General features: G+C 41.9%; 1 protein-coding gene across 1 annotated transcript in view; it reads left to right on the plus strand.

Moving 5' to 3' along the window:
- Positions 1-400: 400 nt before the first annotated feature.
- The window catches only part of LOC310643002 (broad substrate specificity ATP-binding cassette transporter ABCG2-like), a gene marked incomplete at its 5' end in the record, with an annotated part of 28,077 nt that continues 7,193 nt past the window's right edge, over positions 401-21,284 (plus strand). The window contains 11 exons of the mRNA XM_083367024.1: positions 401-453; positions 877-991; positions 1,874-2,026; positions 3,551-3,708; positions 4,608-4,759; positions 11,351-11,455; positions 12,900-13,141; positions 16,386-16,468; positions 17,428-17,517; positions 18,560-18,684; positions 19,440-19,594. Coding sequence (XP_083223150.1) covers positions 401-453; positions 877-991; positions 1,874-2,026; positions 3,551-3,708; positions 4,608-4,759; positions 11,351-11,455; positions 12,900-13,141; positions 16,386-16,468; positions 17,428-17,517; positions 18,560-18,684; positions 19,440-19,594 — 1,431 coding nt within the window. The remainder of the gene's footprint in view (positions 454-876; positions 992-1,873; positions 2,027-3,550; positions 3,709-4,607; positions 4,760-11,350; positions 11,456-12,899; positions 13,142-16,385; positions 16,469-17,427; positions 17,518-18,559; positions 18,685-19,439; positions 19,595-21,284) is intronic.

Here is a 21,284-nt window from a genome sequence, read left to right on the forward strand (position 1 = left end):
TTCATAAACATATACACGTAGCCCCTTCCCTCCCCAAACTCAGATTCAATTGAAGTTTATTGTTTCCTTTAAAAATATACTATTTGAGCCAGGCCTTTTAATGCTATTATTATTGAACTTTTTGAATGTTTATTATTTGTCCAGTCTTTTTAATGTCAGGGACACAATGGAGCTGTTGATGTGTTGCCATGTAACTCACTTTTGATCAAACCTGAAACTATACAATTTAAAGAATTGAAACTGATGAATCAACTCAAATGATGAGAGGCTTATAGATAATAGTCACATAATGTTATTTGCCCATGTATCTAAAATAACAAAGCAAAATGTGTAGTTAGTAAAATATATATACAGTAAACATCTCAAGTATAACAAACTAATTTTATTTTGTAGTGGTGCCATGAAACCTGGTCTTAATGCAATTTTAGGACCCACTGGCTGTGGCAAATCTTCGTAAGTATTAAAATAATGACACAAAAGCCCTATTTTATAATCCAATTAAATGCATATTGCCCTCAGGTGGTTTGGAGAATAGGTTGACCCCCTCTTCTTTTTGGGAGCCCCTCAAATAATGGAACCCCTAATCCTTCTTTTCATTAAACTAGCATACTTAATTCCTGCAACTGTTCTTCATAAGTTTTAGAGTTTCAGTACAGGTTTGAATTTTACAAGACTTTTGAATGCTTGCATTCTTTAACAGTTTAAACAACTTTGTATTTCTCTGGCTTATGTAGCTGTTTTGAAAGCACCTGTTTCTCTTGTGTGTGCACGCACAGATAAATTATGATTTTGAACGATTGTAAAGCTGCAGTTGATGTGTTCCTGAAACGTAGATCTCAGTAGTTTCAATTGAAATGGGTTTTATTTTTCTTTTAGGCTATTGGACATTTTATCTACAAGGAAAGACCCCAAAGGGCTGTCTGGGGATATTTTATTAGATGGCATGGGCTTGCCAACACATTTTAAATGTATGTCTGGATATGTAGTACAGGTAAGCCTTTTGTTGCTATGTATAACCCACATATTTTATTTTCCACCCAGGGGAAAGTATAGAATTTCTCAGTGACTCCTGTTTATTTATGATAAATTGGCCAAATAGAATGGTTTGCGTCAGGAACACATTCCAATATCTTCTGTGCTTATATTGCATAATCTAATGTAGAATATTGTAAAAAAATTTTTTTTACAAAAATATACACATGCTGAACGTCTAGACAGGAAGAGGAAATTAAATCTAAAAGAATGTTCAGGGGTTGTAAAACCAGAAATGAATACAGGTAATCCTCGATTTACAATAGTTCATTTAGTGACTGTTTAAATTACAATGGCACTGAAAAAATGACTCATGACTGTTTTTCACACTTACAAGCGTTGTAGCATCCCCATGGTCACGTGATCAAATCCACACACTTGGAAACTGGCTCATATTTATGACGGCTGCAGTGTCCCAAGAATGTTTATTTTTTGCGATCTTCTGACAAGCAAAGTTAACGGGGCAAATAGATTAATTTAACAACGGTGTTACTAATTTCACAACTGCAGTGGTTCACTTAACGACTGTGGCAAGAAGGGCCATAAAATGGGACAAAATTTCTTAGCAACAGAAATTTTGGGCTCAATTGTGGTTGTAAGTCAAGGTCTACCTAGGTGGGGAGATGGAAGTTTTGGAAAATCCTATATATGGTGTGATGTCATAAAATAAAATCTAGCTCTGTTTTGAGAGGTTTTTAAAGGAACATAGACGTAGAACATAAATATAATTCTGTGAATGCTCAATACACTCTCTTAAGTGTCTAATAATGATTGTACAATAGCGGTCTTAGCAAGTCTAATGTTCAAATGAAAATATCTAATTGTTTCTTTAATCTCTAAGGATGACATAGTGATGGGGACCTTGACAGTCAGAGAAAATTTAATGTTTTCAGCAGCCCTTCGGCTACCTTTATCTACGACCAAATATGAAAAGAAGGAGAGGGTTGAACAGGTTCTCAAGGAATTGGATTTGGCTAAAGTTGCAGATACTAAGGTAGCTATACATGCATTAGTATAGTTTTTAATCCCATGCAATACCAACATTTAGTGTTGTAAATAGTTGTGTCTATAAAGAACGGTACGAAACCACCATCTTCAAAGAGTGATTTTGTTTCTGGAATCCACAGAAGTATGTCTGGGGTCGCATGTAAGCTGCAGATTGGTGTTTGCCCACCTTTCATCTAATCCGAAAATGAGAGAAAGTTTAGTCTATTACTATTACTCTATTTTGCAAGAACAATGATGCTTGAGTGTCATAGGAACTGCCGTTGGGGCTGTGCTGAGCTTGTAGAAAGCATCCAGTCTGCAGTTGCTGTATGACTTAGTTTAACATAATATAGCTGAAGGGCTTGCAAAAATGAGGAAATGGTGGGTCATCTCATCCGCATTGCTTCCCTTCTTGGATCCATGTGAAAATAGCACGGGCTGACAGTGTTTAGTGGCGAAACTGGACTTAGCTACCGTAGTTAAAATCCAGGAAATAGGTTAAATGAGAATGAAACAGGGCAGGAGATTAGGGGATGGGATGCAAATGAACCCTTTGTTGGAGAGATCTCTGTTGACCTGAGGGAAAAGAGCATGAAAGAGAAGGATGGGGGCAGTGAATGCAAGCAGAGCAACAGAAATGGCGTTGTACAGAGACGGGGCTGCTGAACTGGGCTAGAGAGAAGAAAGAGAAGGAGGCAGGAAAATAATTAGCTGCCTGGAAAACAGGTGATAGATGAGCGCTGGGGAAAGAGAGAGAAGCAACTTTACCAGTCTCCCTTTTTTTTAATAAAGGGGTACTTTGAGACTGGACATCCTCAGTGTAGACACTAATCTGTGAGGGAAGATTTGCTCAAGGTGGCCATTTTGTGAGTGCCTCAAGGACATGCAGGTTCTTAAAATTCCAAAAAGGTTGCCTATCTTTATGCGAGGTCTTAGGTTGCAGGGTTCTGATAGATCTTTCTGGCAACTAAGGGTCAAGTGAACTCCATATAAATGGGCATTCTTTCACCAATGCATGAGGACAGGTGGCTTAAGATGACCATCTGAGACCACTTAATGCAGGGGTGGGCAATTAATTTTCCCACCTGAGAAACTGGGGCTGTTCTGGAAGGCCAAACCAATAGGGTTCTGAAGACGCATCGGCACGCACACCCACACACATATGTAAATTGTAAAAAAAAAAAGCAGTTGCCTTCAAAATAAAAGCAACGCAATTGTATTGCATGCATGGTGTACACTTATTTACATTTGACTTCTAATTTCTAGACTGATCTCATGCAGGCCGGACAGGGACTATCAAAAGGCTGGATATGGCCTGGGGTCCATAACTTGCCCAGGTCTGCCTTAATGTATGCTGCCTTTCCAGTTCCCCCCATATTCTTTCAATGATGCGCCATTTGATAAACTCAGCTGTTATCAGGAGAAGACATGGTTAAAGTATTCTATGCTGAAATAATTTTTTTCTTCCATACTGTTCATGAAATGTTACAGTTCCAAGAAGTTTATTTTGCCATTTCCTTTGCTGCACCAGGTTGGCACCTATTTCACTCGCGGAGTTTCAGGGGGGGAAAGGAAAAGGACCAGCATTGGATTAGAACTCATTACTAACCCCAGAGTGTTGTTCTTAGATGAACCAACCACGGGATTGGATGCTAGCACAGCCAACGCTGTCCTTCTGCTCTTAAAAAGGTAATCTGTGCCACGGGTAATGCTCAACTTACAGCCATTCATTTAGCGACCTTTTGAAGTTCCAATGGCACTGGAAAAAAGTGACTTACAACCAGTCCTCTCCCTTACGACCACGGCAGACATTTGCTTAATAAAATCGGAAAAAAATGTAAAGCAGGCTGCCACCCATTTAACAATTGCCTGGCTTAGCAATAGAAATGTCAGGCTCAATCGTGCTTCTGGGCTGAGGACCACCTGTGCTTTTGTCATTCTGGTGGCCAGGAGAACCTTCTTCGTCATGTGTCATTAATTCATTTCATATGTCTTGTACAACCCTGATGGCGCAGTGGTTAGAATGTAGTATCGCAAGGGAAGCTCTAGTCCAGGGGTAGGCAACCTTGGCTCTTTTATGATTCGTGGACTTCAACACCCAGAATTCCTGAGCTAGCTATGCTGGCTCAGGAATTCTGGGAGTTGAAATACACGAGTCATAAAAGAGCCAAGGTTACCTATCCCTGGCTCTAGGCCCACAGCCTAGAGTTCGATCTTGGCCAGATGAAGGTTGACTCAGCCTTCCAGCCTTCTGAGGTCAGTAAAATGAGGATCCATATTGTTGGGGGTCAATATGCTGACATTTGTAAGCCGCTCAGAGAGTACTGTGAGAGAACTATGAAGCAGTATATAAGTCTCAAGTGCTATTGCTACAGCTCTGGCTAAGACAGAACTGGGCTAAAGCAGGTGGCTTTGGCTTGAGCAGGGGTAGGGCTATAGGACCCTCAGCAATTTTCGACTGTGATAGCAACATTCAAGAGTCTGATCCATTTTCTCATTTCAAGCTGCATGTATTGTACTTTGATGCACAGCAATTAAAAGCAAAGAGTTCTTACGTGAGGTAATGGTCTTCCCTCTGTTGCACCCAGGATGTCACTGCAAGGAAAGACAATCATTTTTTCAATCCATCAGCCCCGCTACTCTATTTTCAAGTTGTTTGACAGCCTGACACTACTTGCCTCTGGAAGGCTATTGTATCACGGGCCAGCTGACAATGCTCTTCCCTATTTCAAAAGCCTTGGTGAGTTTTTATGGGCTGTGCCCATTCTTACCCAATTTGATTTATTTATTTATTTTATTTATTGATGGGATTTATATCCCGCCCTATCTCCTGAAGGACTCAGGGCGGCTCACAATAAAACATATAATAAGTACATAAATCAAGATAAAATGAAAATTGAGAACATCAGTGCAATAAAAAATTAGAGAATTTTAAAATGAATTAAAAATACTAAATATAAATTAATTAAAATGCCTGTCAGTCTAGGTCAGCTTGGTGGAACAGGTGTGTTTTGAGGCCGCGGCAAAAGGATTGGAGGTTTTGGGCTATCCGAAGCTCAGGGGGGAGCTGATTCCATAGGGTTGGTGCTCCCACAGAGAAGGCCCTCCCCCTGGGGGTCGCCAGCCGACATTGCCTAGCTGACGGTACCCTGAGGAGGCCTTCTCTGTGTGAGCGTACTGGACGATGGGAATTTGTTCCCGGCAGCAGATGGTCCTGCAAGTATCCCGGACCTAAGCCATGTAGGGCTTTAAAGGTAAGTACCAGCACCTTAAATCTCACCCGGAGGGCAACTGGTAGCCAATGCAGCTCACGCAGGAGGGGTGTAATATGGGAGTATCGGGAAGCTCCCATCACAACCCGTGCAGCTGCATTCTGCACCAGCTGAAGCCTCCGGGTGGTCTTCAAGGGCAGCCCCATGTAGAGAGCATTACAGTAATCAATACGGGAGGTAACGAGTGCGTGGGTGACTGTACGTAGGGCATCTCGGTCCAAAAAGGGGCGCAATTGGTATATAAGACGAATCTGGGCAAATGCCCCCCTAGCCACGGTTCCAATGTGATCTTCAAAACTGAGTCGTGAATCTAGGAGGACGCCCAGATTGCGTGCTTTATCAATGGGAGGTAACATCTCTCCTCCTATAGTCAGAGATGGAACCTCTTGGACTAAACGAGATGACGGTATGTACAGCCACTCAGTCTTGGCCGGGTTGAGTCGAAGCCTGTTTTCTCCCATCCAAATCTGTACCGCTTCCAGACAACGGGACATCACATCAAGGGCATCACTGGGTTGGTTTGGGGTGGAGATGAATAGCTGGGTATCATCAGCATATTGATGATATTTCACCCCGAAGCTACGGATGATCTCTCCCAGCGGCTTCATATAGATGTTGAACAGGAGGGGCGAGAGCACCGAACCCTGAGGCACTCCACAATTAAGAGGCCTAGGGCTTGACCTCTGCCCTCCTGCCAACACCGTCTGCGAACGGTCCGAGAGGTAGGAGGAGAACCAACGCAGAACGGTGCCTCCCACTCCCAGCCCCTCAAGACGACGCAGTAAGATACCATGGTCGATGGTATCAAAAGCCGCTGATAGATCTAATAGGACCAGGACAGAAGAATAACCTCTATCTCGGGCCCGCCAGAGATCATTCACCAGCGCGACCAATGCCGTCTCCGTGCTGTGCCCCGGTCTGAAACCCGATTGGTACGCGGATGGAGGGTCTCTCTGATAACGATCGCCACGCCACCTCTAGATATTCAGCTTCCTCCAGGTTCAAAGGGAGCTGTCGCGCCACCACACTCTCAACGACCTTCGCAAGGAAGCGAAGGTTGGAGACAGGACGGAAGTTGTTTAAAACAGCTGGGTCCAGTGCCGGTTTCTTGAGGAGGGGCCTTACCACCGCCTCTTTCAAGGCAGCAGGGAAGTACCCTTCACTCAGTGAGGCATTGATAACTGCTAGGAGCCAGCCTCGTGTAACCTCCCGAGAAGCATAGACTAGCCAGGAGGGACACGGGTCCAACAAACATGTGGCGGCACTTAGTTTCCCCGTGATCTTGTCCACTTCATCCGGAGTCACAGGATCGAACTCTTCCCAGATGTACTTGGCCAACTTCATCGATTTCCTCTCGTTAGATACTGCCCAGTCAGAGTCCAGACCAGCCCGAATCTGAGCAATTTTGTCCACCAGATATTTACTAAATTCCTCAGCCCGTCCATGTAGGGGGTCCTCTCCCGTCTCTTGACTTAAAAGGGAGCGGACCACTCTAAATAGGGCGGCTGGGCGATTATCTGCGGACGCAATGAGGGTGGTGAAGTAGGCGCGCTTTGCCACCCTCATTGCCACAAGATAGGATCTAGAAAAGGATCTTAACTGTGTTCGGTCAGACTCAGACCGACTGGCTCTCCAAATGCTCTCTAGGCCCCTTCTCTGGCGCTTCATCTCCCGCAGGTCCTTGGAGAACCAAGGAGCGAGTCGGGACTTGCGCCGGGTCAGAGGCCGCAAAGGGACAACGCGGTCGAGCGCCTCCGAAGCAGCCTGTTGCCAGGCATTAACTAAGGACTCGACCGGGTTGTGGGAGAGGGAGGTGGGAATCGGTCCAAGCGCCATCTGGAATTTATCTGGGTCCATCAGGCGCCTGGGGCGGAACCACCTGTTCGGTTCCGCTTCCTGACATCGGGGGGTGACGTGACGGAGGCCCAACCGCAGGAGGTAGTGGTCTGTCCATGAAAGGGGTTGTGATGTTGGAGTAACCCCACCCAGCCCATTTAGCCACTGCCCAGAGACAAAAATTAGATCCGGCATGTTTCCTCCCTCGTGAGTTGGGTCCTGAGTAATTTGAGTAAGGTCCATGGCCGTCATGGAGGCCATGAACTCTCGGGCCACTTCTGATGCACTGCCCAGGGAAGGTAGATTAAAGTCTCCCAGTACCATAAGCTTTGGAAATTCGACCGCCAATCCTGAGATGGCGTCAGGTAGCTTGGGTAGAACCGTTGCTGTGCAGCTTGGAGAGAGGTATACCAGAAGTAGGCCCAACTGACCACCAGGACCCCACCTTAAGAGGAGGGATTCACATCCGTCTATCTGAGGGGCAGTGGCCTCCCGCGGATGGAGGGTCTCTCTGATAACGATCGCCACGCCACCTCCCCTACCCTGAGCTCGAGGTTGATGTAGCACACGGAAACCTGGAGGGGATAAATCAGTCAGAGGGACCCCTCCCTCTGGGCCCAGCCAGGTTTCCGTGATGCATGCCAGGTCTGCGCCTTCCTCCTCGATCAAGTCATGGATGAGGGGAGCTTTATTCACAACAGACCTGGCATTAAAATAGATCAGCCTGAGCTCAGGAGTCAGACCTCCCTCTTCCCCAGGGCAGCAAGCGGGAGCCAGAGGGTCAGAGCGCGCCACAGCAAGAAGATAGCGTGGGCGTGATCTCAGAATACGATATGACCCTCTGCTCCTCCATCTGCTGCCATTCCCAATTACTGTGGGGATCGGTATCCCTGTCCCATCCCCCTGGTTTACAAGACTCTCCTTGGCTCTCATATTGCCGCGACCATTGGCCAACTTAGGCTGAGACAGGTCCGGTGGGATCTTCCCCTCGATTTGCTGGGCCTGACCCTCCCCCCTCCCTAACCCTTCAAAAAATTTTAAAAGAAAACCCAAGAGCCTCTTCTTGGCGCCATGCCACCTCTCGGGGTCCCAGGACCCGTCATTAAGGAAACGGCGGCGTAGGTCTGATGGCCATCTCTGAGAGAGTGGGGAAGCTCTCAGGGCAAGTAGCTCACTTCTGGTGTAAGCCATCAGAGGTGGAAATAGGAGTAAAGGACGAGCTGGTAGGAACAACTGCATATCATGACCACAGAGCTGAAGTAGTGGCTCCTGAGAACATGGTCACCCTCTCACAGTGATCAGGATCTCAGGGGGTCACCATCCAGCTCCGGGTAGGTCGCAGGAGGCAGATTAGCCCTCTGCCTTTCTATTTGGGGAGTAAACATTCCAGTAAAAAATGTGAAAGGTATCATTTAATTTAAAAAAAAAAACCCCAGTTAAAATCAGTGGTGTACAAGGGTTTCCTAAAAGGAGAGAAAGTGGAGCTGATCACAAGGCAATGTATTCTATCACTTGGGAGCTGTTACAGGTACAAATTATGGATGTGCCTTGGGAATATTATGGACAGTAGGAAATAGGTTTTGAGCAACGGTTAGTGAAAAAAAAAGATTCATTTAAGGAAATGCAATGCAGAGGTAAGCAAAGCCTGGCACCTAGTTATCTACTGTGTTTCCCCAAAAACAAGACCTATCCCGAAAATAAGCCCTAGCTTGATTTTTACGCATGGGCCTAATGTAAACCCTACTTCCAAAATAAGCCACGCCCACTCCATCCCACCATCTGTTACACGGGGTGGGGCAAAGCGCACATGTAAAGATCAAGCTTTAGAAAAGACCTCTGCCGGTGAAATGGAGGCCAGGCCCCGATGCACGCATCATCCCGGAGCTCCATTCTGGGCTGCAGAGGCCTTTCCTGAAGGTCTCTGCCAGTGAAACGAAGGCCGGGTCGCGATGCGCGTGTCATCCCAGAGCTCCATTCTGGCTGCAGGGGCCTTTTCTGATGGCCTCTGCCAACGAAATGGAGGCCGGGGGCAATACTTGTGAGTGGTGACGAGTGGCCGCAGAAGAAGTGGGCCAGTGGCAGCCACGCGGGCTCCTTCTGGATGGGGCTGTCGGTGCCGCCGCCATGAGGCGAGACAGCAGAAAAGTCATCCCCCGAAAATAAGACCTAATGTCTCTTTTAGAGGGAAAAAAAAGACTGGGTCTTATTTTCGGGGAAACACAGTATATCTGATTTGGAGGAAAGTCTAATAAAATGGAGCTTTGCTTATGTCTGTAACTGTATCTTCCTCCCTTTTCCCCTCCCAAAAAGTCTCTGTAGCCTGATCCTGTTTGCGCTTTTGTGAAGCGTTGAAGATCTTGCTTTTTCTGCAGACTTGCAGGGTGTCTGTCTGTGTATGTGTGTTTTTGTGTGTGTGTGGTAGGTAGTTTGGTAGGCAGATAAATAGATAGGATGGGGAGGATGGCTTGAAGTACCTCCTTGGTGTTGTGATTGTTTTCATGACAGGTTGTATTTTTCTCCCCAGAATGGATATTTGGCAAATGTCTCTGCTGTATTTTTTTTGTATATACTTTTTAAATTGCTGTTTTAAGGCTAATCATTCTACTTTGTCGACTGGCTTGAGTTGCGATAGACATTGGGTTAGCTTATAAATTGGATGAAATAAGTTGAAAGGAAATATAAAATAAAAAGCGTTCCATTTGTTTGTGCCTGGGAAGAAAAGCAGAAGGAAATAATCTGAGTTTAAAAATCTTTTGGAGCTAGGATTCCTAGCTTATATGCCCCATGGACCTTTTGAGAGTCTGATAAAACATGCAGATCCCTTTTCAGAATGAATGAATGAATGAATGAATGAATGAATGAATGAATGAATGAATGGTTTAAATGCAACCCCGCCCCAAAATACACTGTTCTAGACATAGATCGTGTATTGCAAAGGAAACCAATATTTGAAAAAGGACCTCAGAAAGCTGGAGTAATTCGGCGTTAAACAGTTCATATAGAATACAAAAAAACTATTAAGCCCTGGCAAACAGTTGGCCTCTGGTACAGCCTTTTGACTTAGTTTTAATATATTCCAGATATGTTGCGATAGATAGGAATTATTAAACCTCACTCTCTGGAGAAAAATCAGTGCTCTCAGAATGAATATTATTCCTAGATGTATGTTTATATTCTGAGGTGTTTTCCCATTTATATATCTGGAAAAATATTTTCAGAAAATATTTTTTTTAGAAAACTTCTGTGGGGTTCTTCAATTAGGACAATATCTTTAGAGAATACAGTATGCAGTTCCTAATTAATGAGGGAGCCAGGGAGGGAGGAGTTGCTTTTCCAAATCTGGAGTTACCGTACATCATCATTTATTTAGTCTATTATTTTATTGTATTGCGTTTATTTCTATTTTGTATTTCTGGACCATCCCTCTCCCACATACTTATATATCAAGAAGCCAACAGTTGGATTTAATTTTCCTACTTGGGCAACTTAAGAATATAGATACAAGGTAGTCTTTGATTTACAATAGTTTATTTAGTGACTGTTCAAAGTTGCAGTGACACTGAAAAAAGCAACTTATGACTGTTTTTCACACTTAAGACCGTTGCAGCATCCCTACAATCATGTGATCAAAATTCAGGCCCGGGGTCATGTAATTACATTTTGCAACCTACTGACAAGCAAAGTTAATGGGGAAACCAGATTCACTTAACAATCACCTTACCAACTAACAATGAGGCAAAATTCACTTGTTTCACTTTGAAACAGAAATTTTGGGTTCAATTTTAGTCGTAACTCGAGGACTACCTGTATAGCACCTTTGATGGGATGGGCAATATTAAAATCTAAATGTACTAAAACTCTGGTATCTCTGAAAACCATTACGTCAGTTAGAATGTTATGGTTTGTAATATCTAATAAAAAAAAGGATTGGTCTGTTATTCCCATGCCAAATTAACTTTATGGAGAAATCCAGCTTTGAATATTGGGGGAAAAGATGGTGATGTGTTCCAGATATTGTGCATCAGTTTAACAATTTGGCTGCTGGTTTTTTGTTGTTTTTTTTTGGTCAGTAGGCTTTTTGGTCATCCCTCATAAAGTATGATGAAGTAGCCAAATTGGATGTAACTAAAAAAAACACCACTCCAAGTTGTAATTGCTTTATGAGTTTTCATTACGACTGTTGTGGTAACAAATATTTTTTTTTAAAAAAAAATTCCTTGCAGGTTTTGTCTGTGAACCATACAACAACCCTGCGGATTTTTTCCTGGATATCATCAATGGGGATTCCTCGGCGGTTGCAATGAGTAAAATGACAATTCACACTGCAGGTATAAATGGCCAAGCTTTTCAGATATTCTGCGGAAGAAATCGGGCATCTGTGCGACGAGCTTGTGGGTGATTGCTTCAGAAAAAGGAGTTAGCTCAATAGCCCTCCAAGGCTCTCCTCTCTTTCCTATACTTCAGCTCCAAAATATCCCACACAAATTGATGAAAGGCAAGGAATGAAAATGTTATAAATAAAACATATTTATACAATTCATTTGTAAGGATACAAGCAAGCCTTGCTTAATGACTGGTTACTTAGCAACCATTTGAAGTTACAACAGACACCCCCCAAAAAAAAGGTACTTACAATTTGGATTTGAAATTTTGAGGGCTAGCCCACCCTCCCACCCCACGGTCACATGATTGCATTTTGGGTGCTTGGCCATCCACAATTACGGCCATTTGTAGCAAGCTGCACAGTCGCCACGTGACTGTAATTTACAATACTTTTTTGCTTTGTTGCCAGAAATTGGCTTTTATTTCTGGTTTCCAACAAAAAAGCACCCAGTGTGGACAATAGGTTAGGGTTAGGGTTTCGTTCCCAACCATCATGTTTGCTTAATGACCACCGCAAAATGAGTCATAAAATCAGGTTGGTTGTGGGATGACTCGTTTAACAATTGGCTTTACTTACTAATTTCAGGTTCACTTACAGCTGAATGTCAAGGACTACCTGTACACACACACACACACACACACACACACTGATTGATTCATTCATTCATTCATGGTTATCACCCAGTTCTTCTTTAAATTATTTTGCATTCCCTTGTATCATTTATTTCAGTGTTTTTCAAAATTGGCAACGTTAAGATGTGTGGACTTAATGCTGACTTAATACTGACTGAGAATTGAAATCTATACGTCTTAAAATTGCCAACTTTCAAAAACACTGATGTCTTTCAATAAAAAAATGATTCAAGAGAGTTTGAACATGTATGTATATATACATGCGCACATAGATACCTACATACAGATACATATACAGATTTATTTGTAATTCCAGTCTGAGGAGAGACTGACTTGAACACTGAAGAAAAACACACAGGGCACGTCTTTTCTGCGTTCCCTCATAGGCTGTTTTAAGATTCCCCCCCCCCCCAAAAAAGGACTATTTAAAACTCAATGAAGAACTGCAAAATCACATGAAACTGGAATTATGGTGGAGCTCAACAGCTGCTCACTAGTGGAAGAGCTGCTTTTTGCAAAGCACAGATAGGACCTAGAACAATCATGTCACGTGACATATGGTGGTGTATCGTGCCTTTTTTTTTTGCCTTTGTGGAGCCGGGTGGGCATGGCCTGCATGTGACGCATCTGGCCCACAGGCTGCCAGTTTGACACCCCTGAGTCCTAGAGCATAATAAGCTATGATTCAATTGACTTGTATGTCTCTCATTTTATTTGAAACACACTAATTTGGCTTTTCCGTTGTCCTTCAAACAGTTCTTGAGGCAACTGAGAGAGAGCAGGAGACGATTGCTCTAACATTAGCAGTACAGTTTTCCAAATGCAGTTACTACAAAAAAATACTCGAAGAGCTGGATGCAATGTGTAAAGATCAGAAAATACAGGGAACAACAATTAAAGGAGTTCCATATTCCACTCCTTTTCTTCATCAACTCAAGTGGCTGTCCAGGCGCACCTTTAAAAATTTGATAGGCAATCCACAAAATTCCACAGCGCAGGTAAACAAAGTGACCTCCACCACTACCACCACCACCTCCTCCTCCTTGATATACTATGAAATAAACTGTTTATATCATTTTAAGTGGTTTTTGAAACAGCTAATTTGTGTCAGATCTAAAATTACTGCATTTAAGCTTATTTGAGGGATACCAATGGGAGTCCTTAGAATCCTTGGTGCTCTCTTGGCTTGGTTGCTTGCAGACATTACCCAACTAAAGTAATTATAAATCATGAAGAAGTCTGGGAATGATGTTGCAAAATAAAATCAAACCATGGCTTCCTTCTCCAGTCATCTATTGGTTAATGAAACCACCTTCAAGCATTAATATATCCTATTAAGGAATTAATAGAATCAGCTTAATAGGATATATTAATGAGATAAATCCTCTGATCAGTGCTTGATAATGTTTCCCAAATGTACTAGAAGGAAACTTTAATGGTTGTAACAGGTGCTTACATGCAGAGATTAAAAAAATTCAGATGGTGTCTGGGACAGTGTTCAAAACATCACATCCATCACCATCCATCACCAAAATGGAGCAGGGCTTTGATAGCAGGATTGTGGCTGCCATCTTAATATTTTTGACAACCACTCCACATGCAGTGTACACTTTTGGATTGTAACTAGTGTCAAACTGAAGTGTATTTTGTGATTTAGATGCAGCCTTAAATGTTTGAGGGCAAGACTAGATAAAAACAGGCTAAGATATCATTTAACAGATTCCTTGTTGTTCAGTGGTTGGTTAGGATTCACCATCAGTCAATTGCAAAAGGCAGCTTTACTTGGAACCAGCTTATATATTGTTAGGGTTCTTTGTAATCCACCCAATGTGTTCTGGTTATTAGGTGGACTAGAATTAGAATTAAATAAAAATAAATGACATAAGCCTTCCTTCGCTCGTTTCGCCGGGACCTGAAAACTTGGTTATTTGATCTTTCTGGCCTGGACTGAGGGGGTTTTAATTTAATTTTAAATTTTAATTTGTTTTAATTGTGGGCTAGTCTTAATTTAATTCTATTTTAATTGTATTTATTTGTATTGTTTTAATTCGCCCTGTAAACCGCCCTGAGTCCTTCGGGAATAGGGCGGTATATAAAATCACATAAATAAATAAATAAATAAATAAATAAATAAATAAATAAATAAATAAATAAATAAATAAATAAATAAATATCCTGCAACGCTATCTGTGACACCATCAAACATCCACATCTGCCTATCCCAGGTCCTTGGGAAGGACAAAAATGCCAAATCCAGTCTGAACATCTGGCTGACTGCCCGATGAACCATAATAGTAATATATTTACTAGTTGTACATTTAACTTGTTCTCAGGATAGCCTTGAGATCTGATTTCAGGAAGGTGGTTTGGAATTTGTGCAACATGTAGCATGTGTCTCCAACTCACTTAAAGAGTTGCAAAGCAGTGGTACATTCAGCTCCAAAGTTCAATTTTGGAATTGAATATGCAGCACTACATAATGTACAGTATGTACATAATGTACAGTATAATATTCTTCAATTTTTTAACACAATTTTTAAACAATTTTTTAATAGCCCTATGAAACAGTATTGTCTCAGATGTAGTGATTGTTGCATATATATCCATTAATCCATTAAATATCCATTAATTTTCTATAACTGACTCTCAACTTCAGCTTGGATCTCTTTAGTTGTGGTCTAACATCTTAATGTTAATAAACTAAGGTGGGTCTTTAAACGTTAAAATTGGGACATGAATTTGGAAAGACTGAAATTTTGGCGGATTCAAAGGATGTCTTTCAGGTCTTCTGTCTGAAAGGCTTTGCATGTTTTCCTTTATATAGCCTCTCTGCCTCTTTTAGTGTGATTTTTGGTTCCAGCTAATGTTCTTGCAAAATTGTCAAGTGGTTAAAAAAAAAGTACATAGTAATTGTTAAATTTTCTAGGAAGAAAGGCCATGCAGTTAAAAAGTTTTGTTATGTGTGTGCTGGTCTTATGTGGACCTTATAAATTACTTTCTAAAAATTTGACCTTGTGACAGGAATTGTGATTTTAGGAGATTACAATGTTTCCTCATCTAAGAGCCCTGACTTTTTTTTTCTCACAATCATTTCTATCTCCCTAACCTCATTACAGATGGATTTTTGAAGGCATTTTTCCAAAAGCCCTTGCATTTCATGGAATTAATCCCTTTTGTTAATCCTCTTAAATGGGTCTAGCTATGATCCTTGTTTCCCACTGTAATTGTTTAGTGGTAGAACGAGTGCTGGTATTTGATCTTTTTCGGCAGTTCTCTTGAGCCTAGGGCCACATTTAAGAGCTTGTCATTTGATTGAGGCAATCTTTCCTGTCTAACACTTCAGAGCAGCCTGTTACCATCACCTTAGCTGAGATTTTAATTATGTGTGTGTTTATTCTTAAAAATAAAAAGACACCTAATACATTAGATATCTGTTAGTTTGATTATTATAATTGGTGCCTAGGCATATTTATGTAAGGGTAATCCCCATTAACTGAGCAGACATTAGAATTACTTGTTTAACACATTCAAGCATAGATAACTTTATTTTTAGTACCCTCATCCCTAAAAACTGCTGCTGTACAATGCTGGCAGTCCATAGAGTTCCCAGACAGGAATTCTGAACTAATGGCCATACTGATTAAAATTACAGAAGCTAAAGACTCTAGATCAAATGATTTGTTTGTTAGGCCAAAACCAACCCAACCCAACTCAACCTATTGTAACCCAAGCCAAGCCAAGCCAAGCCAAGCCAAACCACAACTTAGTATGTTTTCAAAACTTGGATAAGTAGTAGTGATTGGATTTACACATAAGAAAAATTTGCTTTCATTATGGAATATTGGGTTATAGAAATCCAATCAACTGTATTTTAGTCAATGGACTGTGACTAAGAGATATGTACCATTGGTCAGCACAATGTAGGATACCTATCTCCCCAGCCAAGACCACCAGGTCTAGGGTACAAAAAATGGAGTTTTCTTTAACTCTTTGATTCCATTTAGTGGCCCACTAGATTTTTTTTCAGTTTAGCTCACCCTCCCAGTTGTAAAAGCAGGGTGTTTCCTATCCCTATTTTTCCTATCCTTTCTTGATCATTGGAATGGAATATTTGTCGTATCATTTAAATTGGAGACCTACAGAAAATGGGTATATATTTTTCCTAAGCTCATTAATTTGTCAAAAACATTTAATACCTGTTTCATCCTAACATTGATAATTTGAAGTACCCTTTCTTCCTAGATAGCTATTATCACCGTCATGGGAATAATTACTGGAGCTGTTTTTTCTGGCATTAAAAATGATGCAACTGGAATTCAAAATAGGTTAGTTAATGTAAGAAACATGCTTCTAAACCAAATGCACCTTTCTCAATTAATAGTTTAACTTTTGAGATTAGCAGGGCGTAAAACAATTGTATATATAAAAAAATAATGTTAGTATCACAATCGTCAATATTGTTTTATTTGCATGCTTCTTTGCCTGTAGAGCAGGGAAGAATAATTTCCTAGGAAATAACTTCATTTTGATTACTTGATCAAAGCATTGTGCTTTGTTTTTGTTTTATTTTCAGAAAAATTAGGCAATTTCCACTGGGAGGTCCCTAGGGAGATCAACAGCATCAAAATGGTGGGCATGACTGGGCAATAGAAACTTTTATTCATTTTGATATTTTGATATTTTAGCTATTTTTTTTGCAGATGTTTCATTACCAAACTAGGTAATCCCAACAGTTCACCAAGGACCCCCAAAGTTCAACCTTGAGCTACAAATATACAAAATACTTCTATTGATATATTATGCTCTTTCATGAGCTTATATATTGCATGCCTATAAAGATTCAATCACCCAAGTTGTATACCCAAGTCCTTGATGCTTCTGGTTTCCTGTAAGTGCATCTATTTCTGATTGGCAGAAGCCACTACATTCAGGGTGTCTCTTATGTCCCCACTATCTGAATTTCAGGAGAGACGGGACTTCCTGGTTGCTGTGTTGTATGAGGCAGTGACCAGCTACTATATTTGGGTTCCAGGTGATCTCTAGACAGAAGCAAAGTCTTACGTTTTCTCTATTTTTTTTGCTATCATCTAATAGTCATCTGGTAAATTACAACTTATATAACATACAGTATGTATCTCATGTAAAATTCTGTGAACAAAACATGATGATAGAGGCCTCATTTGGAGGCACCCTTGATTTTCTTACATTGTGATCTTATCATGCTCTGTTTCATTAGTGCTTCATATGTATTTTCTAATTTGAAAATTCTTGGGTTTTCTTGTAGAATTGGTGCTTTGTTCTTTTTGGCAACGAATCAGGTCTTGAACAGTATTACAACCGTTGAACTTTTTATCACAGAAAAAAGGATATTTATGTAGGTAAATCTGCATGGAATGGAACATCAAGTTTTTTTCTTACAATTAATAATTGCACTTGTTTACTCTGTAGTTAATCATTCCTTGGTTTCTTTCCCAGCACCCATGCATGTTCTTCTGACCTACAGTTTTCACCAAACTATAGTCAATCTCCCCCCCCCCCCACACCCATCTAGTGGAAAAGCTGCCATGTAGGACTTTAAAGGTCATATCCAACACCTTGATTTGGACTTGGAAGCAAACCGGCACCCAGTGCAGCTTGCATAGCAAAGCTGTTACATGCTCCATTCTTTTGATGCCCAAGGTTGTCCAGATAGCCACACTCTGTACAAGCTGAAGTTTCCAGATACTTTTCAATGGTAGCTCCATGTATATAGCACATTACAACAACCAGGGGTAGGCAACCTTGGCTCATTATGACTCATGGACTTCAACTTCCCAGAATTCCTGAGTCAGCATAGCATAGTCATAAAGTCATAAAAGTCCAAGTTTGCCTACCCCTGCAATAGACCAAATGGGAGATGACCAGGGCATAAATAACCGGTCGGAGCGCCTCGCTATCCAGGAAAGAGGATAGCTGGAACTCAAGTTGAGCAAAACCCTTCCTAGCCAAGGCCGCCACCTGCTGTTCGAGCAGGAGATGTGAATCCCGGAGGAACCCCAGATTACTCACTGGGTCGGTCTGGAGTAGAGCAACCCCATGCAAGAATAAAGATGATAAACTCCTAGAGGCAGAAGGGCCCACCCACAGCTCCTCGATCTTACCGGGGTTCAGCTGAAATTGTTGTTCCTCATCCAGGCTCCCACAGTCTCCTGGCACCACACAAAAGTACATCCATGGTATCACTCACTTCACCCAGGGTGATGAAGAGATCTAAATGGTGAATACAAAATGTAGCTAAAAAGACTATTTAATGTTTAACTGAACATTTAAGATAACTGAAGAAAATCCAGTAAATTCCCAACCTGAAACCCATTGCATGCATTTATTTGACTGTTCCAGGTTTAAGTATGGATATATGTGTTGTTTTTTTCTTGCAGACATGAATATATAAGTGGCTACTATAGAGTGTCTGCATATTTCTTCTCAAAAATAATAGCTGACATGTTGCCCATGAGGACTTTGCCAGGCATCATCCTCACCAGCTTGAATTATTTCACAATAGGCAAGTAAATTCAGTCCTACACCCTTTTTGTGGTACAGAGAAGTCATATAGATTTAGGCTGCTATATCTGGGCTGCAAAAATCCACCCACTAAGGGGTATCAGAAGGATATAGAAAATTCCAACTTTTGCTGCCCTTTTAGGATTGTCTGAATGCTTTGCAACTCAAATATGGAAGCCTTAATAAAATTATTTTCAACTGACTTGTCCACACAAAATACAAGCAACAGGACAATAGCAAATAAAAGCAAATTCTGATACATGGCGGTGAGCACTGATTGCATTTAGCGGGACTTCCTTCTAAGTGGACATGCAGAAGGTTGATTGCATGGCTGAAGTACAGGTGGTCCTCGACTTGCGACCATAACTGAGCCCAAAATCTCTGTGGCTAAGCAAGACAGTTAAGTGAATTTTGCCCCATTTTACAACTTTTCTTACACAATGAGTCACAGCAGTTAAGTCAGTAACCCAGTTGGTAAGTGAATCTGGCTTCCCCACTGACTGTGCTTGTCAGAAGGTTGTAAAAACAGGACACTGCAACCCTCATAAATATAAGCTAGTTGCCAAACACCCAAATTTCGTTCACATGACTCTGCGGAGGCTGCAGTGATCATGAAGTGTGAAAAATGGCCATGAGTCACTTTTTTCCAATGCCATTATAATTTGGAACCTGTATACGACTCTGTTAAGGTTGATACTAAGTGTGTATGTGGATTGGTATACACCCAGTTTATGTGTATTTATTCGTTCCTTACAGGTTTCAAGCCAGCTTTGGAGTCTTTCTTTATCATGATGTTTACTATTATATTAATTGCATATGCCTCTAGTTCTCTTGCTATGGCAGTTGCAACAGGGCAAAACGTCACATCGGTTGCGAACCTCCTCATAAATATTTGCTTTGTATTTATGATTGTGAGTGTTGCCTTTTCATATTTATTTGTTATACGTAGCTAGCCTACCTTTAAAAAGCTAGGATTTGACATTCCCTTCATTGGCTTAAATGCTGGCAATTTCCTCTGTCAGGGGTGTCAAACTCAATTTCATTGAGGGCTGCATAAGCATTGCGGTTGCCCTCAGGGGGGCGGGTGGGCAAGGCCTACTGGGTGGGCGTGGCTAAAGTGTGTATGGCCTACTGGGTGGGTGTGGCCAGCTCTACATGGTTTGCATCAAGGGTGCCTATGGGGGCCTGGGCAGGAGTGGGACAGATCTGAGGGTCTCTGGCAGGAGGAGGGTCTCTGGGCCAGGGCCAAGGCAGTGGGGGCCATTCCCTCACTGTTTCCAGGATGGCTTCGCAGGCCACATGAAACCACTTTGCGGGCCGGATCCAGCCCCCGGGCCTTGTGTTTGACATGTCTGCTCTATGTGCAGAATCAGAATCAGAACTGGAAGAATGGATTCCGATGTGTGTTTTATTTGTAATGGTGGTGGGTGTCAGCGCTGGGTCAAACGGTGGTGTAGTCAGGACAGGAATTTAGAAAAGGATCCCTGAGATCCTTTCAACAGGACAAATGTCCATTATAAGAAGAGTAAATTCCCATTGTGTGTCGTGACATCACTGTCAAAGGACAAATTTGTGGAATGATGTCATCCTTGGCCCCATTGTTCCAGAGGTTTCCCAAAGACCTGGCTTGCCACATTTCAAAATACTTCAACATATTTCTGTTTTAAAGGGGGAGCCTGAAAATATCACTTGAGTTCAGAGCCTAGAAATATATTAGCTGATTTACTGGCCTCAGAAGTGATCCCAGCTAAACCAGTCAACTAAAAAGGTTGACTGACTCTTGTACGCTAGAGAAAAAGCAGGGCTGATGCCTGAATCTCTTTTGATGTGCCACTCCACACGCTGGCTCCTTCCTTATTAGGAGAGTTATTAGGAGATAATTACTGTTTAGTAAAAGGGAGACAGCGTGGTGGCTCAGTGGTTAAGACGCTGGGTTTGTCGGATGGAACACTAGCAGCCCAGGTTCGAGACCCAAGCTCCACGTGATGGGGTGAGCTCCCGTCCTGGCCCCAGCTCTTGCAAACCTAGCAGCTCAAAAGCATATAAATGCAAGTAAATACTGTAGGTGCTACTTCAGTGGGGAGATAACAGTGCTTTGTGACAGCATGCTGGCCACATGACCGTGGAAAAGTCTTTGGACAGTGCTGGCTCAGTGGCCTTGAAATGGAGATGAATACCGGTCCAAGTTAATTATGACCTAGGTTAAGTGTTTTGTTCCCCCCCCTCAAATATGTGGCCATCAGCTCCCAGAACTCTCTAACCAACTGGATCATTCTCCAGGTTGGCAAAAAGTAGCCAAAGGAAATCTTACACCATATCCTCAGCCCTAAGGAAATCAGGCCAATATAATATGCATGAGATAGTATTCTGAGTAACTTACTTCAGATATGTATATTTGTAACACAGGATAAGTTCATGAATCTGATTAGCTCAATTTAGACTAAATTAACCATAGTCATAAAAGGTTCAGTCTTAAAAGTGTAATAACACACTTCCATTGATTTTTCTACTTTTCTAACAGGGTTATCAACTGAGGATAGATAACCTGTATACATGAAACTTGACACATATTTTGGCTCTGTCATCCAGTAATTTGGAAGG

Source organism: Vipera ursinii (genome assembly GCF_947247035.1).
Source record: "Vipera ursinii genome assembly, chromosome: 7".
Lineage (NCBI taxonomy): Eukaryota > Metazoa > Chordata > Lepidosauria > Squamata > Viperidae > Vipera > Vipera ursinii.